This window comes from Carassius gibelio, chromosome B13, assembly GCF_023724105.1.
Source record: "Carassius gibelio isolate Cgi1373 ecotype wild population from Czech Republic chromosome B13, carGib1.2-hapl.c, whole genome shotgun sequence".
In the NCBI taxonomy this organism is placed as follows: Eukaryota; Metazoa; Chordata; class Actinopteri; order Cypriniformes; family Cyprinidae; genus Carassius; species Carassius gibelio.
This window is the reverse complement of record NC_068408.1, coordinates 20,968,237-20,989,749: the sequence shown is the minus strand read 5'-3', so window position 1 is coordinate 20,989,749 and position 21,513 is coordinate 20,968,237. Positions and strand designations below refer to the sequence as shown.

At 37.5% G+C, this 21,513-nt stretch overlaps 1 protein-coding gene across 8 annotated transcripts in view; it reads left to right on the top strand.

Annotated features, from left to right (window-relative positions):
- Nucleotides 1-680: 680 nt before the first annotated feature.
- LOC127970534 (kinesin light chain 1) overlaps nt 681-21,513 on the top strand; it is a 35,744-nt gene continuing 14,911 nt past the window's right edge. For 6 of the 8 annotated variants that reach the window (XM_052573135.1, XM_052573133.1, XM_052573134.1 and 3 more), the window contains exons 1-9: nt 681-994; nt 10,358-10,634; nt 10,757-10,822; nt 14,432-14,596; nt 14,708-14,786; nt 16,421-16,646; nt 17,570-17,657; nt 18,973-19,074; nt 21,189-21,362. In XM_052573135.1, the coding sequence (XP_052429095.1) occupies nt 10,359-10,634; nt 10,757-10,822; nt 14,432-14,596; nt 14,708-14,786; nt 16,421-16,646; nt 17,570-17,657; nt 18,973-19,074; nt 21,189-21,362 (1,176 nt within the window). In that variant the 5' untranslated portion in view covers nt 681-994; nt 10,358. Of the gene's footprint in view, nt 995-7,187; nt 8,656-10,357; nt 10,635-10,756; nt 10,823-14,431; nt 14,597-14,707; nt 14,787-16,420; nt 16,647-17,569; nt 17,658-17,858; nt 17,887-18,972; nt 19,075-21,188; nt 21,363-21,513 lie in introns of those variants that run through there. The other 2 variants (XM_052573139.1, XM_052573132.1) reach the window with 2 other exon arrangements.

Sequence of the window (21,513 nt, the reverse complement as noted above, 5' to 3'; positions counted from 1 at the left end):
TTATCTGATAATAACTAATATTGGATACATAAAATGAAAATAATAAAAAAATACAGCAACGTGGATTAGATATGACAAATTCTATTAATGGAATGTACTAAATGATAAGGAAAATAAACCAAAACTATCAATGCCACTTATATATATATATATGTATGTGTGTATCACTCTGGACCCCTCACATCCAGCACACTCTCTCCTTGAACTGTTGCCATCTGGTCAATGCTACAGTGCACTGAGCACCAGAACGACCAGACACAGGAAAAGTTTCTTCCCTCAGGCAATCCATCTAATGAACAGCTGACAATAACTGTGGAACACACTACACTATTTATATTTATATATACATACACTTATTTGTCTAACACACATACTTAGCGTACACTTAAATTTTTTGCACATAATATACATGTACATACATAAATGCTCATTGTAATATACCTGCCATACATTGTCAATTTGTATATTGTCATTCCTTATTTTTTTGTATTTTTTATTCCTTATTCTGTTTTTTGTTCTGTCGCTGTTATGTTGCACTGCGGAGCTTCTGTCACGAAAACAAATTCCTCGTATGTGTGAACATACCTGGCAATAAAGCTCATTCTGATTCTGATTCTGAGTAGAATCATGTCGAACAGTGTCGCTCTCCTTAAATCCTGGGATGACGTCATAATGAGGAGGAGGGAACCTGTTTGGAGAAACACAACGCCATTTTCAGTTCGGCTCCAGACAGATGCGTTTGAGCTGAGACCCTGGTGTCGTCGCACATTATGACCGTGTGATTATGAGTCTGTCGTCTCTGCGCCACTCTGTGATTTGAGCTCGTGCTGGAGGAAAAGGACTGTCAGTGACCGGAACTTCCCCCGTCGAGCGCCGGAAGATTGGAGACACACACAACTGCCCCAAACCCTCACAAACAGGCTGCGGGGCGTTATATTGACTGGAGGAACAAACCCTGTCACGGTTGTGTGTGACCTGGATGCTCCGCAGAACGGTAAGATATCGATCATGCTAACGAGCTAACAGTTAACTCACGCGCTCGGCTCGGCTCGGCTCGCGGGGAGTGTCGGGATACCTGTCAGATGAGTGTTTACATCCACTCTCTCAGAGATGGTTTCTCGTTCAGGGGGTTTATACTGAGAGTCAGATGTGTGATCTCTATATTAAGGCCGGGAGGGACTAAGGGAAGGCAAAAGCCCAGTCAGGCCATGATACACAGCAGAGTGTTAGTCACTGCACCAGAGAGCTGTCCTAAACCATCTAGAAGACCAGTGTTAAACCAGTAATAGACCTGTGTTCATTCATTGTTAGTCACTGCACCAGAGAGCTGTCGATGATACTGTCCTAAACCATCTAGAAGACCAGTGTTAAACCATTGTTAGTCACTGCACCAAAGATGTGTTCATGATACAGCCCTAAATCATTGGTGCTCAGTCCTGCTCCTGGACATTTTTGAGCCTTTATTGAATATAACAGTTTATTAATATCATAAGTTGCAGTGCTGGGGTCTTCCAGGGTTGAGGAACACTGCCCTCAACCAGAAAATCAAGATGAAAAACACTGCAACGGGAATCAGACTGAACCATTTCACAACCTGTGATAAAGCATTTCTGCAAAAATAATAATAATTGTTTTAATATGCAGTATATGCATATGTATATACTCACAGTGGTGGCCAAAATGATTAAAAAACTTGGCATATTTAAGAGGTTTCAGTTGTTTGTTAAATTGGCCATTACAGTACCCATGAAACCATCTATTGCCTGAACTACCTGCGGCAGAAGGAATCTGCTGGAAAATTGAAAATTATGAACTAGCCCCCTCAAAATCCAGACATCAACCTTATTGAGCAAATTTGGGGCGGGCTGGATAATAAAGTGGACAGGTCCAAGGAAAGCCTTTGGCTTGAGTTGCAGAAGTGACGAAGTTCTCAGGACATAAATCAAGACTATGCCAGAGGGATGTGCTGCTGGAATTGCTGCAAAAAGTGGACATACCAAATATCAAAGTCAAAAGTGGCTAAAAACAGTATGACTCACTTCATCTGATACTTGTTCTAAGAGGCAGGGCAAATGTCTTCATGTTTCAAGAACATTATGAAATGAAATCCTGTTTAGGCAAAAAGGTCAATATTTTGAGATCATTCAGGTGTGCTAATAATTTTGCCCACCACTGTATGTAAGTGTACATACATACACATACATATACATACAGCTTTATTGTTTTTTTATAGAAGGCTGCTCACCAAGGCTGTATTTATTTGATCAAAGTAAAATAAAATTAATACTTTTATTCATCAAGGACACTTTAAATTGTTCAAAAGTGACAGACAAGACATTTGTTATAAAATATTTCAAATAAATTCTGTTCTTTTGAAATTTATATTCATAAAAAAAATCCTCAAAAATGTATCATGTTTTCACAACATTATTAAGCATCAAAATCTTTTCAACACTGGTCATATTAAAAACCAGTATTAAAAACCAATATTAAAAACCGAGTACCAGATCTTATTAAATATTAAACTAATTTCTGAAAAATTGCGTGTCCTGTCCGTCAAAACTGAAATATTGGCTGCTGAAAAGTCTGCTTTGGATCACAGGAATATATTGTATTTTAAAGTATATTAAAATATAAATTATATAGTTTTTCTCAATATCAATGTTTTTACAGTATTTCTGATTAAACGAACGTAATAGTGAGCATAAGAGACTTATTTGAACCGCAAACAGTTAAACAGTCTCCACTAATTCAAACTTAATCATAACCATTTGAAATCATTTTGCTGATCATGACTCTGCTCTCTAGTTAAGTTTTTCTGCCTGATTGAGATTTAAATGTCTTAATGAACTGGTTCTGCTGGTCTCAGATGACCTTTAAATACGAGCTTGTTAGACCAGTTGACTGAGTGATGAAAAGTAGCAAATCAAATTGTGTGCTTCAAGGAATTCATTTGAATTGTTTTGTATTAAACACGTAATCTTTGTCTCACCAGTATCGTTGGACCCACTTTTACCCAAATATTTGATTAAATAAAGAACTGATTGCATGAAGATCTTGGAATCATCAGAGCACAAGCACAAGGTGCTGGATCTTACTGCGTGCATGACGTGGGTCTTTTGTAGTTAGTATGCAGAAGGCTTGCTCTGCTCAGACATACAGTCCGTCTCTGCTCAGTGAAAGCATTTGTGTTTTGGTGAAGGAGATGCAGTCTCTGAAGTGTGAATGTGTGGCCAGCTGCGAGCTCAGGCTCCGCTGCAGTGGCTCCTCAATGAGAAGGTGGCTGCTTCTCCTCTGGGAAATCAATGGGACAGTTATACATTTGGCTTCTCACAGGAACACAAGTACAATTTATAGCCACTCTTGCTCTCGTGCTGCTGCAAAGTGCCTGATTATTCTGAACATGTTCATCTGTGGGATGTGAATGTGACAGTTTTTTGTAGGTTGCTCTGCTGGTAGTGGTTTCATAGCTGATATTCATATCGCAAAGGCAGGCAGCAATTTTCCAAAATAAAGCCAATATATAAATAGGCCTGCAAAGTGCATTTTGTTTTTGACAACTGGTGAGATTTACACATTTACGAAATAAATTTTTAACTCAATCTTTAGACACACACAAACTAAAAATCTTTATTATCCATCGACTATGCTGTCTGTAGATTTTGAAGTTGACACAAGACGGGTTTATGAGGGAACTGAGAAGCTAATAATTAAAAATTATATTGATTTATGAATTCCGTTATGTAATAAAATAATTTAATGTTATTATTTAATATTTACATTTAATAACAAAAGAGCATAAAAATGTGCATTTAAAATAAAAAAATTAAAAGCAATCAAAATAAAACGCTTAATATTAAATATAATAATAATAATAAAATATTAAATATTTGATTCACTTGCCTGTGGTCATCAGCATCCGAGAACCGTGCACATGTGTTGTTTAATTACTGAACCATGAACTAGAAATCTCACAATTTAAATATTTATTTTAGGTCAAAGAGGTTTGGTTGATAAAAATGTTTGGGAATCCCTCATATATGCATCATAGGTATTGAATGATTTCCGTATTCATATACCATGGTGTTTAGATGTAAGTCAAAGAATAAATTATCGTATGCTCATGCTGCTGATATCTGTACAGAAAGACAAAGACACATTGCTGTGTTGTTGTGGTTTTGTTTAATTTCGTATTAGTCTTCACACTATGAAGGCTTTGGACACAAACACACACACACAAAAAAAAAAAACTGATTTTGTAGGTTCTCCATTAAAAAAAGAGAGTTTCTTGATTAATTGTTTCTGCTAACACTGTTTCTCTTCCTCTTTGTTCATGCACAGCTGTTACTTAAAAATACAGACATCAAGATGCTTCCCGAAAAATAACAGAGAAAAGATGAAGTTTGAGTGTGACTCTGTCTAACTTTCACAGTAGTGTTTGAGAAATCGGAGGTGCTGGCGTCTGAAGCCGAGTGGGTGTGACTGAAGTGTCAGGGCAATCTCACTGTGATGCAGAGTTCATTTAAATGAAGCACCACACTGCAGTTTCTCATGGTGGTCTCTAGCCCAAGGCAAAACAAGGCCATCGAGGACACAAACACCAACCTTAGATACTCAGTGTTAATGTTACCTCTTGCCAACAAGGTTATCCTATTGATTGAGATTTCACATTTACAGTATATACACTACTGATCAAAAGTTTTTTTTTTAAATTAAATTAATGCTGTTATTCAGCAGGGATGCATTAATTTAATCGAAAGTGACAGAAAAGACATATAACAGTGTTTCCTACAGACTAGCACTCAATGTGTGGCGGCCCTCCCCCCAGGGGAAATATAGGCTATATATAAAACCGCAAACAGGATTATTGAAAATGCACATTCATTCTCTGCCAGCAGGAGGCACTTTAGGAGCAGCAGAAATAGCAGTTTTCCCAGTAACGGCTGTAATCAAAGCAACACTCCACTCATACTTTTTCAGGCATTATAGTAAAGATTAAATTCAAATGACATCAAAACTTTTCTAAAGACAGTCGTTGACCTTCAGGAATACGTTCATATTAAAAAAAACACCCAAGCTGCGTTTTGACTTTGAAACTTGCAGAGCTCACGTTTATTCTCAATAAAAGTCTGAATAAAAAAAGCTTTTTTAATAAAATAAACTAGTTTTGGCAGTCAGTATTGATATTGTGGCAGGCTGCCGCAAAATAATCAGTGTATGCAAAACACTGTATAATGTTACGAAAGATATTTATTTCAAATAAATGCTCTTTTGAACTTCATTCCTCAAAAAAAAAAAGTAAAAATGGATCATAGTTTCCAGAAAAGTATTAAGCAGCACAACTGCTAATGCTTTCAACATTGATAATAGTAATAAATGTTTCTTGAGCATCAAATCAGCATATTAGTTATGATTTCTGAAAGGACACTGATGATAGGAGTAATGCTGAAACTAAAAACAACTTTAGTTAGTCTGAAGTGAAACCATGAATTAAAGTTTTATTTTTCACAGAAAATGTTATTTTAAATGAGTCAATGACAGAATTGTCATTTTTGGGTGAAGTGAACTACAGTATTCCTTTAATCTCTTCTGGTTTTTCCCTTGGTGTGTGGCATTCCTGTAATGTCAGCAGTATCTCTTCCTGTGACTGGACAGCGTGGATGTTGTTATAGTTACAGGCATTAGGTTTGACCCCCTCTCCCTTCCTCCTGAGGTCACAGGAGAGTATTTCCCGATGGACCAGGCTGTGAGTCATGCTAGAGTACTTCTATTGGATTAACAGCTCTGAGTAATGAGCCTTTCACCCAACCTGCTCAATCTCTTCAGCTCTCTGCTTTCAAACCGTAACTTCCTCTATTTATTACTGCCTCTCAAGCACGCTCTGTCTCAACCGCTCCAGATTGAGTAATTAAGGACAGATCATTATCTGTTTTTAATTTTTCTGTCCTCATATGATCTCATACTGTTAGGATTTGTTCACACTTCACTTTTGTCTTCGAAAAAGTGTCAGTTTTCCTTCTACTAATGTCAGTCTTGAGATCTTGCCGTGTTGCTGCACAACTGATGCACACAAAACACATGGTGGCATTGCTGAATTTGACATGTTTATGCATGTGTTAAAAATAGTTCACTATTAAAATTTCAATTTTTTTTTACCCACAATATCAGTGGTTTAAATTTAAAAATGAATCGTTTTAATACTGATCATTGTCATCCAGTATGATATGATTTAAAAGAAACATGTTTCTGTTAAGGTCTTGATAAAATGTTTTTACTTCCTTGGTTTTTGGATATGGAAACAAACAGAACTTTCTAACTTCTTTACCTCGTTTTTACTGTTATGAACTTTGTCTAGTGTCCTCTATGTGGCCATTAGTATTATTAATTAATGATGAGAGGAACTTTTACCTTTTGATATAGCTATATTTTGTGAATTTTGTGCGCTTTGAAGAACAGGGATTGTGCAACCCCAGCACAAAGCACCGAAACACACATTTACACTTCAAACAACCGCATGAAATCTGCATCTCCATCCCTGCCGTGCGTTTGCTCATCTCTCCTGTGCCCTTCCTCTGTCCTCCTGCTGCCTTTGTTCTTTGATTCATCTGAAAACTCAAATCGTTATGTAGAATCAAATCAAGGAGATTCTTAGGTTTATTAGTCAATTGTTGCATTTATGCTGTAATATGAGTCCGTTTTCATTTTAGGTTGCATAACCCCATCTCAACAGTAGTAAATGGGCTTAAAAGTTAGTTAAATAAGTTTAAATGTTTAATTTTTTACACTGAAAAGTTGAGATGCATGATACCATATTTGTACCATATCGTTATATCTTCCAATATTAGTGTTTTTTTTTATCCGCATCCGTTAACTACATAATTGCATATTTAATTGTGCACTTTTTTTAACATTTAGATTACATTTGCTTCATCTTTTACTAAGGCCTGGTTCACACGGGACGATTTTAAAATTGTCGGCAGATTTTCCAAACCTGAGAGACCCCACACACGGCGATAAAAAATCACGGGTCTAACAGTTTTGGTCGCTCCGTGTGTGGTGTGCAGCCACACGGCAATATCAACTCATCACACACGAACCGATTTGACTCCCGAGCATTCCCAGGTCAGACGGGAAATCTCGCAAAATCCCTCGAGATCAAACGTGACTTTAGAGTAAACAATCATGGCGGACAAAGAGGATGCAGTGGCCATATATAGTTTGTGCTTTGTTTTTAACGGGAAAAAAAAAACATAAGAAAAATAAGAAAAGGCGATGGTCAAAGAGGTGGAGACGACGCGAGCATGGACTATACTTGCTATATCATGATATGGAGATAAGTTGTTGTTTTATCTCATAGAAATGTTGTTACGTACTACACAGATTAATAACCGTTGAAATAAACGTTCATATATTAGTTTCCATGTACTCTGGTGGACTGCAGTTGTGGATGTAGTTATGCCCATCGACTTTATTTGTATTTGTTATATTATATACGCCGGCTGTTTTGATTTTGTTTCCCGGTACTATCACTGCCTCGTCACCTCGCTTTCTGATTGGCTACACGCCACAGTCCACAGGCTGCGTGATTGTTTGTCCTCGGGGGACACCACACACGAGAAGAAATCGGGCAAAATAAATCCAACATGTTGGATATCCCCGATTTGAGATCGGAGCGGTCCCGACATTCTTCCGAGCAGAGGAGATTAGTCTTAACACACCACACACGGCAGGAATATTTGATCAGATTATTTTACGATACTCGGAGCATCCTAAGATTGTCGGAAGGGCTGAATCGGGGCTAAAATCGGCCCAATTATCCTGCCGTGTGAACCAGCCTTAAAACATAATATTTAGCTCGTCTCAAGTTGAATATCCATTTTCATATTATACATGTGAATTCACTTGTAATAGATTTTAGTTTTGTGTTTTACTCTTAGTTTACTTTATATTCTTAACAAAATAATTAACAAATTTAATATCGATATTTTATTTGTTTATTAGTCAAGACATGAAAATAATCAACTGGAATATCAGTGCATTATATTAAGTTTAAAAAAAAATAATAATTCTGTTGACAATAGCCTAAAGTAATATGTTTGTTATTATTAGAAATAAATTAATATTGTTACCAAGAAAATCTAACATTGTTAGATATTAAGTGGGTTTGATTGGGTGGTCCTTGTTGGAAAAGAGCAATGAAAATGGATCTGTTCTGAACAATCTCTGCAGCAGATTCATCAGTACTTTGTTTCCCATCATGCACTGGTGTTTCCTGCTCAGTAGTTGTCACATGCCAGACAACGAGTTGCTTTATGGGTCACATGAATCTCTGCCGTCTCACTTCCCATTTCCCCTCCCACAGGAATAACAGCACAGGCCTGAAGCTCAAGCAGCACATGGACCCACCTCTTTACATCAAAATTGCAGGGAGGAGATTGTACGCTTGTTTTCACAACAGAAAAGAAAGCTGTAGAGACTTGTTTATTTCAAGTGAATGAGTTTTCCAGTGTCTTCGCTGTAGTCTGGAGGTGTTGTATTTGAAAGGGCAACAATCTCAGGTTCTCTTTTCTTGCCCTTTGGGTTCTTGCAACTCCCAGTGCGCTTACGCTAACGTGCCTCACTCACTGCCTTAGCAACCCTGATCTGCCTTACCAGGTGAGTAGTGACTTGGCAACAACAAAGACAGCTGCTTTGTGTCCTTGTGTTAGGCTGGGAAGAGCAAGGAGCCTTTTAAATTCTTGCTTTGTTTTTACACCTCTAAGTGAAGTTGCTTTTTGTCTGTTAGTTTTAGATTAGAATGTAATGTTTGTTGTGTTTGCAATAGCAAGCATTACTACTATTATACTAATGACAGAAAGTATTAAATGTTGATGTGTAACTCAGCATGCACTGTTTGTGCTACGATTTGAATGATCCTTCAAGTTATGACAGAGATAATCTTAGAGATAATCATTATGATTTTAAGTGATGGATGTTAAAGGTTCAGATAAATCAAACCAATTTTAAAGGACTAGGGATAGTGAATGCCTACTGTGGTGCTGCCTCAAATCACCTGCGTCTAAGCTGAAATGTTCTGCTTGAACACACTGCAAAGACACGGCCAACACGGCAAATAACTCTCCATAACAGAAGGTGGCAGTAGTCTGATGTTTGTCATTCAAAAAGGGGAAACTTTGGCTTTTTTATTTTAACCAACATCAGTACTATCATGAGTATTAACCACAGTTGACTACTTCTGATAGGTAACCACTTAGGAAGAGAATATGTGCCAAAAATGGGAAGCGTTATGAGCTATACTTCACATTTTGATTAATGGTTTTGAGGTACGGGAAAGGTACAGGAAGTAAACCTAAATGGGTCAATGTGATTTTTTTTAAATGTAATTTTATACAGTACCTTGCGCACCGAATCTGTAGCAAGGCTTTGCTGCAAGTTCAGCACACTCATTCAGTTGAAAAGGAATCAACAGGGGTCCATCTGGTGCCAACAGTGCAGGACACATTTATTTTCCACATTGCACTCTATTGGCTTTAGGCGGACGCTAAACATTTGTATCAAAACTGAAGTATACTTCGGGCTTAATGTGCTCAAGTGAAGTATACTTGAGGCTTTAAAACAAGCAGAAGAGGTCTGAGCCTAGTTAGAGACCAAATTATCACTACTGTTGGACCAGTAAGCAACCATCTAAAGACACCTTAATAGCAACATAGCACATTAAAAATATCTTAAAAACTGCATAGTAATGGCCTGGCAGCCACTTAGAGCACCAATGTGTTTTGTCAATGCAAGCACCTCTCCCTGGAAAATTGGATTATCTATGTAGTCCATCAACTAATTTGGTTAAATCTGAGCTAACATCTTGCTCAGCTTGAATACTGTGAAGTGAAACTGTCTTTGTTTAAATATTTGGAAGTGAGCTAAGCAGATTTACTGCATGCAAGCCATTCTATAGGTTCCTAGTGCTGTTATATAAGTTCTTATAGGCAATGTAGATGCTTGCCCCTTTAACAGAAGCTAAATCTGGATTAAAGGCAAATAAAACTTGAGGGGATGTTTGGTTCTGTTGGTAATGTAACCTCTATGGTGCATTCTGGGTCTAGTTCGCATGGTGTTTTATGGAAGTTGGTTGGGAATATTTTTTTTTTGCCAAAGATATGTTTGCAGAGTTTTCTTTGCATTTACAATGACTTGAGTTATTGCTTAAGGGTTTCAAGGCACAAGAACAAGAAAGTGGCTACTCATTGAATTGCCTTCAGTGTCTTTTCATGCCTGATCAATTATACAAGCACACTAATCTGAAAAGGAACAGTTCCCAGACTTCTGTTCTCATTCTTGTATCGCGTATATCTCTCTGTAGGATGCGTGAGGACATGTCGAGCGTGGTGTGTGTGAAGGAGACGGATGAGCAGGGGGACCCTGGAGAGAAGCTGTCCCAGGACGAGCTGCTATGTCGGACACGGGAGGTCATGCAGGGGCTGGAGGCGCTCCATACAGAACATCAGGCCATCCTGGAGGGGCTGATAGGAACCTTACGCTGCCTCAAACAGAGCCAGGAGGGTCGTGCTGTTGAGGAGAAGACAGCCATGATCCAGCGCTCTATGGAGATGCTGGAGCTGGGCCTCAGCGAAGCACAGGTGCAGTGTGTAAATGCTTCCAAAGTGGGAGGAAATGGTGAATGTTTTTTGAATAGATTTGCTTGTAACCATAGTAACAGCATGGCTTCTTTCTCTCCTGTTTCTTTTATCTGTCGGCGCAGGTGATGATGGCTTTGTCAGGGCACCTGAGTGCCGTGGAGGCAGAGAAACAGAAGCTTCGAGCACAGGTAAAAAAAAAAAAAAAACGCACTGTGGCACATAAAAGTTTAAACCATGCTCTCAGGTTCATTGGCACACAGTTTGGTTTGACTCCAATTTGATACACTTTCCCTAGTGCTGTCAAACTATTAATCATGATTAATTGCATCCAAAATAAAAGTTTTTGTTTACATAATATATGTGTTTATGCTGTGTATATTTATTATGTATATATAAATACACACGCATACAGTATATATTTTGAAAATATTACCATGCATTTCCATGTGTACATTTACATTAATGTTATTGATATTATATATAAATAACATTTTTCTTACATATATGCATGTATGTGTGTGTATTTATATTTCATATTGTTCAATTTTCATATTGTATTTCACATTGTATTATTTGTCTCCAAGTTAAGGTGCGTTTATTTAATCAGTTTGAGTACATGAGTTCTAACGTCAGTGTATCGCTTCAGAAAGGTAACCACACAGGAAGAGAAGGTACCAAAAATAGTGTTGCCTGCACCTCATTTTGACTCATTGGCTTTGCCCAATACACATAATGGCACTTGTGTCTATCAAAAGAATGAATAAGTAGAGCACAAACTGTCAGGCTCTGGAAGTAAGCATCAAGAAGTCAATTCTTTCAGAAATTAACTCCTTCCCCGCCATTGATGGGTTATCTCGTAATTTACCGCTGTTGAGAAGTTCTTAAGGCTTTTCGTGTTTTCACTGAGAAACACTCAGGGACTATATTACACACATTTTACACATCTTCAGAACAAGTGCAAAACCTCCAAAACAAAAACACACTTCAGATCATCAGCAATAGATATCATATAAATGAAAATAGCATAATGTTACAGAGTAAAATGTTGATCCAGGAAATGGCATATGTCTGTGCAAGCTTTCGAGGTATTGATGGAAGCGATTTACTGAATTTATGCTTTGATAATCATACTGAATTTTAGCCAGATGTAATTTTTTTGAAACCTACCTATATTCAAGTGTTGATTAAAAAAGGAATGCTTTAAGCTAGAATAAAACGGCAAAATATACTGGAGTTCATCAAATTTGAGTGAAATCATCAAAATCGCTGGCGGTGGCTGGCAACTTTTGAAAAAAATGCTGGCGGGGAAAGGGTTAAATTAAAATCACATTGTTTAATCAAATTATTGGCTAATTACTATTCAAGTCACCTTTGTTTCTGTAGCGCTTTATGTACAATACAGACTGTGTCAAAACAACTTCACAGTGCTTAAAGGGGGGGGGGGGGCGTGAAATTCTCGTTTTAATCTTGAGTACCTATAGAGTATTACTGCATCCTTCATAACTCCAAAAAGTCTTTCGTTTTATTAGATTCATAAGAGAAAGATAGTCTGTACCATTTTTTCCCGGAAAAAAAGAGCGACGAGCTAAAGAATCACGAGCGCCAGTAGGCTTTTGCGTTGAGATCGTCTGTGACATTACCGTGAGGAAAAAACATCCAAAACAAACCATGGCTAACAGTCAGATTCAGCCGTTTATTTATGATTCCGAATCAGATCCAGAGGCTGAAATTTAACAAGAGCAGCAGCAGGAAAGACTACAGCAGGACATTTCTATGTAGTATGTATTGAAACTGTATATATTTGCTTAGCAGTTTTGGAAAATGACTAAGTTCCACTTTGTCGTCTTTTTAATTTTTTAATTTTTTATTTAAGGTGTACATGTGGAAAGTGCAGTTTGTTGACAACATCACATGTTGTTTACTTGATGTGCTTACGCGCCGATAGCCAAGTTAACAACACAGAGATATTTGAAGCAGTTTTACTCACCGCATGCGGATCCAACACACGATCGTGACCCTTTTTCGTTGGGACCTTAAGAATCCTTAAGAAATAAACGATGTGCAAATCCGCCGTCAAACTGGGCCTTGTTTGTAAAACAAGCATCTTCGAAATGCAGGGAACAAACAAATACACTTAAAGTAAAAAATAAACTCCATCCACTGGTCCCTTAATGCTGTTTTTTTTTTTTTTGGTAATCTGTGCAGGGTTGTCTAGCCCTGGCAACCAAAAACACTTCTTTTGTGACATTTCGCTCTCGCTCTGATCAGTGAATGTCTGTGCTTTGCTCTACGGGAGCGCGCACTCTTCCGGCAGACGTGCCCTCAGGACCCATATAAGGAAATTCCACTCCATCTAACGTCACACAGAGCCATACTAGAAAAAAACTTTCCGAAACTTGTGACAAACCGGAAGAGGTATTTCTGGAACAAAAATACTCCTTCAAACGTACAACTTAATTTTTGAAACTTTGTCCATGTTTAGCATGGGAATCCAACTCTTTAACAGTGTAAAAAACTCAGTATGCATGAAATAGCATTTCACCCCCCCTTTAAATAACAACAATAATTAATGCATTAAAGCTGCGGTAGGGAACTTTTGATGATCTAGCGGTTAATAAACAGAACTGCTTGCGTCTTGCGGAAGAACATTGTAGCCGGAGCTACTTCTCTCTGTTTATGTCTATGAAGAATCACAAAGGTACTGGGTTACTCCGCCGCGGTTTCCCCGAAGCAATCTAAAATAGTCCGAATATAAACACTTATTATAGGTGCACCCTAGTGATTCAGGACAAGCCAAAAACACTGTTTGGAAAATGGATTCATGGTGTACTCGCTTATTACATACATTTTTCTACATTTTGAACACAAACAAAGTTACGGACCGCAGCTCTGATTGGTTGTTTTTTACCGGGAGCGCATGACTTTCTGCAAATGGCAATAGGACCACTGGGAGGAGCCAGAGGAGCTTGATTTTTTCACAGATTATCTGTCTCATATTCTACTGTCAGGACATAATGACAGGTTTAATAAATATGTAAAAAATATTTTTTTACAAAAGTTCCCTACAGCACCTTTAAAGGGATAATTCACCCAAAAATGAAAATTACTCCATGATATACTCACCTTCAAGCCATCTTAGGTGTATAGGACTTTCTTCTTTCAGATGAATACAATCAGAGTTCTGTTAAAAGATGTTCTGGGTCTTCCAAGCTTTATAATCACAGTGAATGTGGCTAGATTTTGAAGGCCAAAAAGTGCATCCATATATCATAAAAAGTATTCCACAGCCCCAGGTGTTAATACGTGTGTACGACAGTTAGCTGAAGCTAGAGATTATGGGTTAGAAAGTTTAAAATATGGATATTTTTTTCGTGCATTCAATTCATAAGGCTTTTATTAACCCATATTGCCATGTGGATTTTTGAGTAAATTATTCCAAACATTATGAACATAAAATACCATAAATGTAACACAAGCACATCTTATTGTACATTAATTTACATTAAAAAAAAAAATAACAAAACCATTTGAATAAAATGTCATATGCACATTAAAGATTAAAAATTTTGAATAATTGTTTTGGCTCATGAACACAAGTTATAATGTTGTTATTCACCTCTGTGCTGATTAGTTTGGTTAAAGGATTGTTCTGAGGATCTTTTAATGACTATGGCAAAATGCTTTCTGAAGCAGGACTGCTGAAAAATTGGGCTGTCACTGTTGCTGTGCCTTTCCACAAATTAGTCTGAAAAGCTGTGGTGTGAAAATGCACTGAGGCTGCTTTTCCTGTTCTCCAGGTGCGTAGGCTGTGTCAGGAGAACCAGTGGCTGAGAGACGAGCTGGCAGGAACCCAGCAGCGGCTGCAGAAGAGTGAGCAGAGCGTGGCCCAGCTGGAGGAGGAGAAGAAACATCTGGAGTTCATGAACCAGCTCAAGAAATATGACCAGGACCTCAGCCCATCAGTGAGACATCCTTTATTCCTCCTGACGTTTATCAAAGAGCCTTTCTCTCTGTGTGTCTTTTCTTTTTTATTAAGTCTCACTCTGCGCTTCTTTCCACCTCATTCTCATCAGGATGATAAGGACTCTGATTCCAGTAGAGAGACACTGGATGATCTTTTCCCAGATGAGCAGGATGAGCCGGGCCCTGGCAGTAAGTACTAGCTTACTGTAGCTCTAGTCTATGAAATTAGTCAAATTCAAAATATAGACCTGCCTTCATTAAAACACTTTGGCATGAATTACCATTGATATAACATGATATAAGAAAGTGGTAAGCATTCAGGCTCATGAAGCCATCAGTATTTATTTTTATTTTTTTTCACATTTGTGTACTATTAATATAATGTAATCAAAAATAAATGATCATTTATATTTATAATAAATTATAAATAAAAATGTATATTTTAATTATTATGTACACTACTGTTCAAAACTTTGGAGTCAGTATGGTTTTCCAGTTGTTTTTTGGAAAAGTCTCTTATGCTCACTAAGGCTGCATTTATTTGACCAAATATAGATTGAAGACAACAATGCTGTGAAATATTGCTATGATTTAAAATTTTCTATTTGAATATATATTTTAAAATGTCATTTAAGCCTTTACTCTTAATGACCCTTACTCTTAAAGTCACTTAATGACCCAACACTTTTGAAACTGAAGTATATATATGAAATCTCTATATTTATATATGTATATCCATAAAAACAAAGATTCTATTTATTTCTGGTATAAATTTAACAATCACGGATTTTCAATGTGGTTTTTTGTACCTTGCTGAGATCACCATCTGATACCATCGCTGTACCATGGTGCAATCACTCTACGTTTTTTAAAGAAGAAAATAAACATTTTCAAATACGTTCATGCTCCTCGTCACTCTTTTTGAATCAATATATTTGACCATAATTGTCTTTTAGTTAAATAAAAAGTGGAAATTGTAGAATCTTAATGTGCAGTATGTTGATGGGGGACGGGAAACAAACAACTTATTCTGTGCTAGACGGGGGTTGTTGTCTTGTATTTCCTTTCTTCCCCTCCACTTTCTGTGTTCTTCTGCCTGATAATTTGCTCATTGACTATGTATGGAGCAGGATCTAAGGGCAGCGTGAGAGCGCTCCAGTGCACGGGAGTTTGTGGTATCATATGTCCTGAGCGTGCTCAGATTAGCCCTCATTCTGACACATGAATACCAGACGGCTGTTTCTCTCTCAGTGATGCATCCCTGCAGCAACTGATCTCCAGCAGGGGTTTCCAAAGAGGTCGACATTAATCTGCTCTAAGAAAGATGGCATTAATCTCTCCTTCTCATTCCTGAAGTGCTGGCAATGTAATCCTTTCACTGACATTTTGCCATGCTTTTGATCATTCTTAGTTTATTTGAGTTGGCTAATTTGAAACTTGTTTTGGTCGAATCGGAAAATAGATGCTTTTAGATCTTGTGCCCATAAATGACAGCATTAGAAAGAAGCTACGTGTTGACTTTTGCTAATTGAAATTCTTAACTCAAACACAGACTTTGTTCTAGAAGAACCTAGTGAAATGTCTGCTGCGTCTGAAATGACAGATTTTGAAAGGCCCTGCATTAGTAGCATCTCTCTTAGCGATTATTCAGTGTCACCTGATCACAATACCAAATTATTAAATTCCAATAGCAGTTCCAAACGGGGGGCCGGGGGCCAATTTGAGGACTTCAGTAAACCTCTGCCTGGAAGGGCATAACTGACAAGCGCTTTCTTTTTTTTACCCTGTATTATACCATATCTCTTTCTCTCTCATCCCTTCAGTCCAGCCTCCTCACAGCAGTGCAGCCGCAGCAGCGCAGCAGGGAGGGTACGAGATCCCCGCTCGTCTCAGGACCCTCCACAACCTGGTGATCCAGTACGCCTCACAGGGCCGGTATGAGGTGGCCGTTCCTCTATGCAAACAGGCTCTGGAGGATCTGGAGAAAACATCTGGACACGATCATCCTGATGTAGCCACCATGCTCAACATTCTCGCCCTCGTCTACAGGTCTGCAGAGCACTTCAGTTTTCTAATATATATGTGTTTGCTGTCCACACAGCTGACTTTACTGGAGAGTTGTAAGCATGTTATTCACAAGTTCTGCTCACTTATGTGGACTGCCTTTCAAATTTTGGGTGTCACTTAAGAGGATTTTTTTTAACGTTTAAAATTAGTACTTTTATTCAGCAACGACACATTCAATTGATCAAAAGTGACATTTTAAAATGCTAAAAAAAAAAAAAAAAGCTTTCAAATTTCTATTCATCAAATAATCGTGACAAAAAAAATGTGTAATGGTTTCCACAAAAATATGAAGCATCATAATATGTTTTAAGCACTGATTATAATATGAAGTGTTTCTTGCTCATTATTAGAAAGATTTCTGAAGGATCATGACACTGAAGATTGGTGTATTAATGCTGAAAATTCAGCTTTGCATCACAGGAATTAAATTACATTTTAAAATATAATATATCTTACATTTCACATTAAATTATATAAACCGGCTGTTCAAAACTGTTATATTTCACAAACACTATATTTACTGTGTTTTTGACCTTGGTGAGCATAACAATCTTCTTTTGAAAGAGGTGTTGTTTGTTTCAAGTCAGGTTATAATACTTTCTTCTATAACAACTGAATATGCAGAGTCAATATTTTTTGTGGAGAATGACTTGGTTCACCTCTAATATCTTAAACCACATTATGGTATCTACAAGTTCTTCAAACAAACGGTCTGAGAACCCCATCCATCATAGCTTTTGTTAAACTATGGTAATATCTGTTTTGCAAGCTGTTTAAGACATTAGGCTATTGTGCCATCACCTTGTTGCCATGGAAACTGCTTTTCCTCAGGAAGACCTTAGCAACAGCCTTTTGTTGCACAACGAGTAGCAGTAGATTGATTGAAAGTGTTTTCTGTTCTTCAGGGACCAGAATAAATACAAAGAGGCAGCAAACCTCCTTAACGATGCACTGGCCATCAGAGAGAAGACCCTGGGCAGAGACCACCCTGCGGTAAGAGCCTGTCCTGCCCTTATCAGTGTGTCTGGCTTTGATGCTCTCCACATTACAGGAAAACCAGTATATAAACAGCCCGTGTCTGCTGTGTGTGTCTGTGTATGTGCGTGTATTGTATGTATACTGAATTCAACAGCACAGGTTGCTGACGTTTTATTGAGTTTGTCATGCGAAGCTTATGTCTTGCCCTCTCATCAGGACCAGCATCCCACTATTCTCTGCAGAGGTTAGATACTTTAACACCTCTTACAGATCTGTCCTCTGTTTCATTCTCCATTTCCTAAAGCTGGATGCCACATTGATTATTCGCTAAATGTATTTATGATTGTTTTCTGGGTGATATAAAATTGAGCGACAATGAATTTCATAATGATTTTAATGCACTTTTCAGACAGTGGTCACTCACAATCCTTCCTTTTCTCACAAATTGAATTTGAAATTGAATTTTATTGCATTCATATTTACTATCTCTGATTAAAAATTAGTGTTAGAATTGGCCAGTTTAATACATTTCTGTGCATTCAGTTGAGTTCAGTTGAATTTTTTTGTATCGGTTAACGATTAAAAACTTGATTTTATTATTTGTTTGCATCATTACTCTAAAATGTTTGAATTATTTAAATAGAAGTTGGTAGTGATTGCTGTTTATTGCGGTGTACAGTTACATTGGTGAATGTAAATGAAAATGATTAAATATCATTATTAATTACATTGATTTAGTAAAAAACAGTAGGGGGAGGACATTTACTTTACTTTTTAGTGCTTCTATAAAACATTCTGAATCTAGTATTTGTCTGGAATGGCTAGTTTATGAAATTATGGTTCTGCTGATTGAAGAAACCCCCTTTTTAACACCATTTCAGAATAAATGCATAAATATAGTATTATAAATTTAATATAAATATGCAATATCATCAAAAGGCCAACAAATATATAGATTAATTAGTTTTCGCTAAATCACCCTGCCCTGCTGTTTCCTTTTTATTTTTGTCACTCTTCCCGTCTGTCACAAACATTTGTGTCTCACATTCACTGAGGTCTCTCAATCAAAGATTGATCAGAACACATCTGTAGCACAGCACAGGGTGTTCATCTGTGTATTCTGGGAAAATCACCTTGATCGGATTTCCAGCTAGTAATCATTTTCCGTAAGATGAAATAACTGATTGTGTATATAAATGATTGCCCTAATTCAGAATTGTTGATTTGTAGTTCTTTTAATAGCTTTTTTTTATTATTATTTTTTTTAGCTGTATGATTAAATTTATCTTTATGTATATACATTTATATTTCTGTTTTCCTGTGTATGCAGGTGGCTGCCACATTGAACAACCTGGCCGTTCTTTATGGCAAACGAGGGAAGTACAAGGAAGCAGAGCCTCTGTGTAAAAGGGCACTGGAGATCAGAGAGAAGGTGGGTCAGAGGTCATCCTGATGAATCATGCGTATGACTTTCTAATAACTTTAGTCTTTATTCCCAGTTGGTTTTGTGAACTTGCATTCTGAGTTCTGTACATTCCCTTTCTCTCTCTCTCTCTCTCTCTCTAAAGATTAAAAAAATAAAGGATCCATCTTCAGAAGCTTTGACTTATTTTATTCTTAGGAGAGATGTGAAAAGAGTCTTGAAGCATGTTTATTTAAGCAGTGAAGTGGTAAAAGCTTAGGGGCTATTACTATTCTGCAGTAACTTTTAAAATGCTAAAACTTTGTGAACTTAATAAAAGACCTGAAATTACGCCATGGCCTCTTTTTAAGTTGTGTTTGTAGAGCTCAGGAAGACTGACACCTCTCTTTCCAAAATAGGACACTCATATTTTTCCCTTGGACCTGTTGAGAAGGACTTACTATTTCAGTCTACTATTTAAGACTATTTTCTGCTACTTGGAGTTTTATTGAGATCTTCTCCTTCCATAGTTCTCTGTCCAATTTTCTTTCTCTTATCCAAGAGAGTGGAATCGCACACCTGCAGCAGCCGCACACTTTCGGATGGTGTGCTTAGATACTCTATTCCTGCTCTCTCCCGCTGTGCCACAGATTTATTTCGATCTCTTTATGGAGAGTTTTCTTCTAAGCCTTTGTGATAAAGCTCTTTCAGGAAAACTTGAGAGACTTACTCAAGAGTGCTGCGTCTCACACATGCAGAGCTGAGGGAAAGAGCTTAGACGACCTGCTGAATCCAAACTCTCATCGCTTCACTTCTGCAGACATTTCACATTAACCTTTCTTGGGCAGTGTTGACAAGAACTACCGTTCAAAAGTTTGGAGTCGTAAGATTTTTGTCTGTGTTTGTTTTTAAAGAAATTAATACTTAAATTAGTAATAAATAAATGAAATAAAATAGGAAATAAGTTACAAAAAAGTTACTTTGAGTAATTTGAGATGCACCTGTATTGTTGATGCCATATTGTTTTAAAAGTCTTTTAGGCACTATGGTAGAATCACTGTAATACTGTTCAGTGTTTGTGTATTCTTTCTGAAACTGATGATGATGATGATGATGATGATGATGATGATGATAATTTAGATAAAGAATAGTGATTGTGTTGGTGGAAGTAGTTGTCTTACAACGAAACATTCAATCACAACCCCAGTAAGTATACGAACACCGAGCCCCTGTCTGTGAACTGTCAGTTTCTCTCAACATGTGCCTGGACACCCACAGAGAGGGAGACACACAGAGAGATGCTCACTGCAAATGATCAGGAAATGCACCCTCAAGGCCTGTCTGTTATAGACAGAGAAATACAGCTTAGGAGTGAATTAGAGTCATTTCAAGTATATTTCAAAACTATCAAAATCTAACAACACTAGTATCATAAATGCTGCTTCTATCTGTGTTCAGTTCAGTTGCATATATTTTCTAGAGACAGACCATTTATACGGAGTGTGTTTTGCATAGAGAAAAAAAAGCAAGGCACAGAGTAGTGGAATGAAAAAGATGGTTTCTTTAAATTTTAACTGCTTTAACTTGAGCACCATTTTAAATCAATGTCATGTGCAAGACATTGCGAAAGACGTGAGACACAAATGCAATGATCAAACACATTCATCCAAAAACTATAGAAAAACAGCGCAGAAATGCAAGTGTTTTACCTTGAGCGTTTCACTTCTAAAATGCTGTCATGCACAAGGTGCAGCAAAAGATGCTGGAGTCAAATCTAGTGCATATTTACATAGAATAGCAATGCAAAAGTAGTACACTGAAATGTGAACGTGAGAAGAAAAAAGGTTGAAAATCTTTTTACTTGCTGCATCTTGCACTGTGTTCTAAAATGTGCAAGACATTGTGCAAGACATTGCAAAAGATGTGGTCAAACACATCCATCTAGTGCATGTTTGCATAGAAAAACAACGGAAAAGCAGTGCAGTTTGACACAGAAAATCGTTCAGAGTGGCTATTTCAACTAATAGATCTAACCTGGTAAGCCCCTGTCTGTGGGTGGGTGTGTGAACTGCTTCAATCAGTGAAAGACTGATGATGTCTAAAGCAGCTGAATAACTTGGGGTGTGTTTGTTTTGGTGTGTCAGGTGCTGGGGAAGGACCACCCTGATGTTGCCAAGCAGCTGAATAATCTGGCTTTGCTGTGTCAGAACCAAGGCAAGTATGAAGAGGTGGAGTACTACTACCAGAGGGCCCTGGAGATCTACCAGACCAAACTGGGCCCCGACGACCCCAATGTGGCCAAGACCAAAAACAACCTGGTACAATCACACTCACACTTCACAATCTAAACAAAAAGAAATCCATTTGTGGATGTATATATATTCCTGAGTTTGTTTAGAGAAAACAAAACCTTATACAGATAGTCTTACTTGGCAATCATATATCCCATTACAATACAACAGGTTTGAT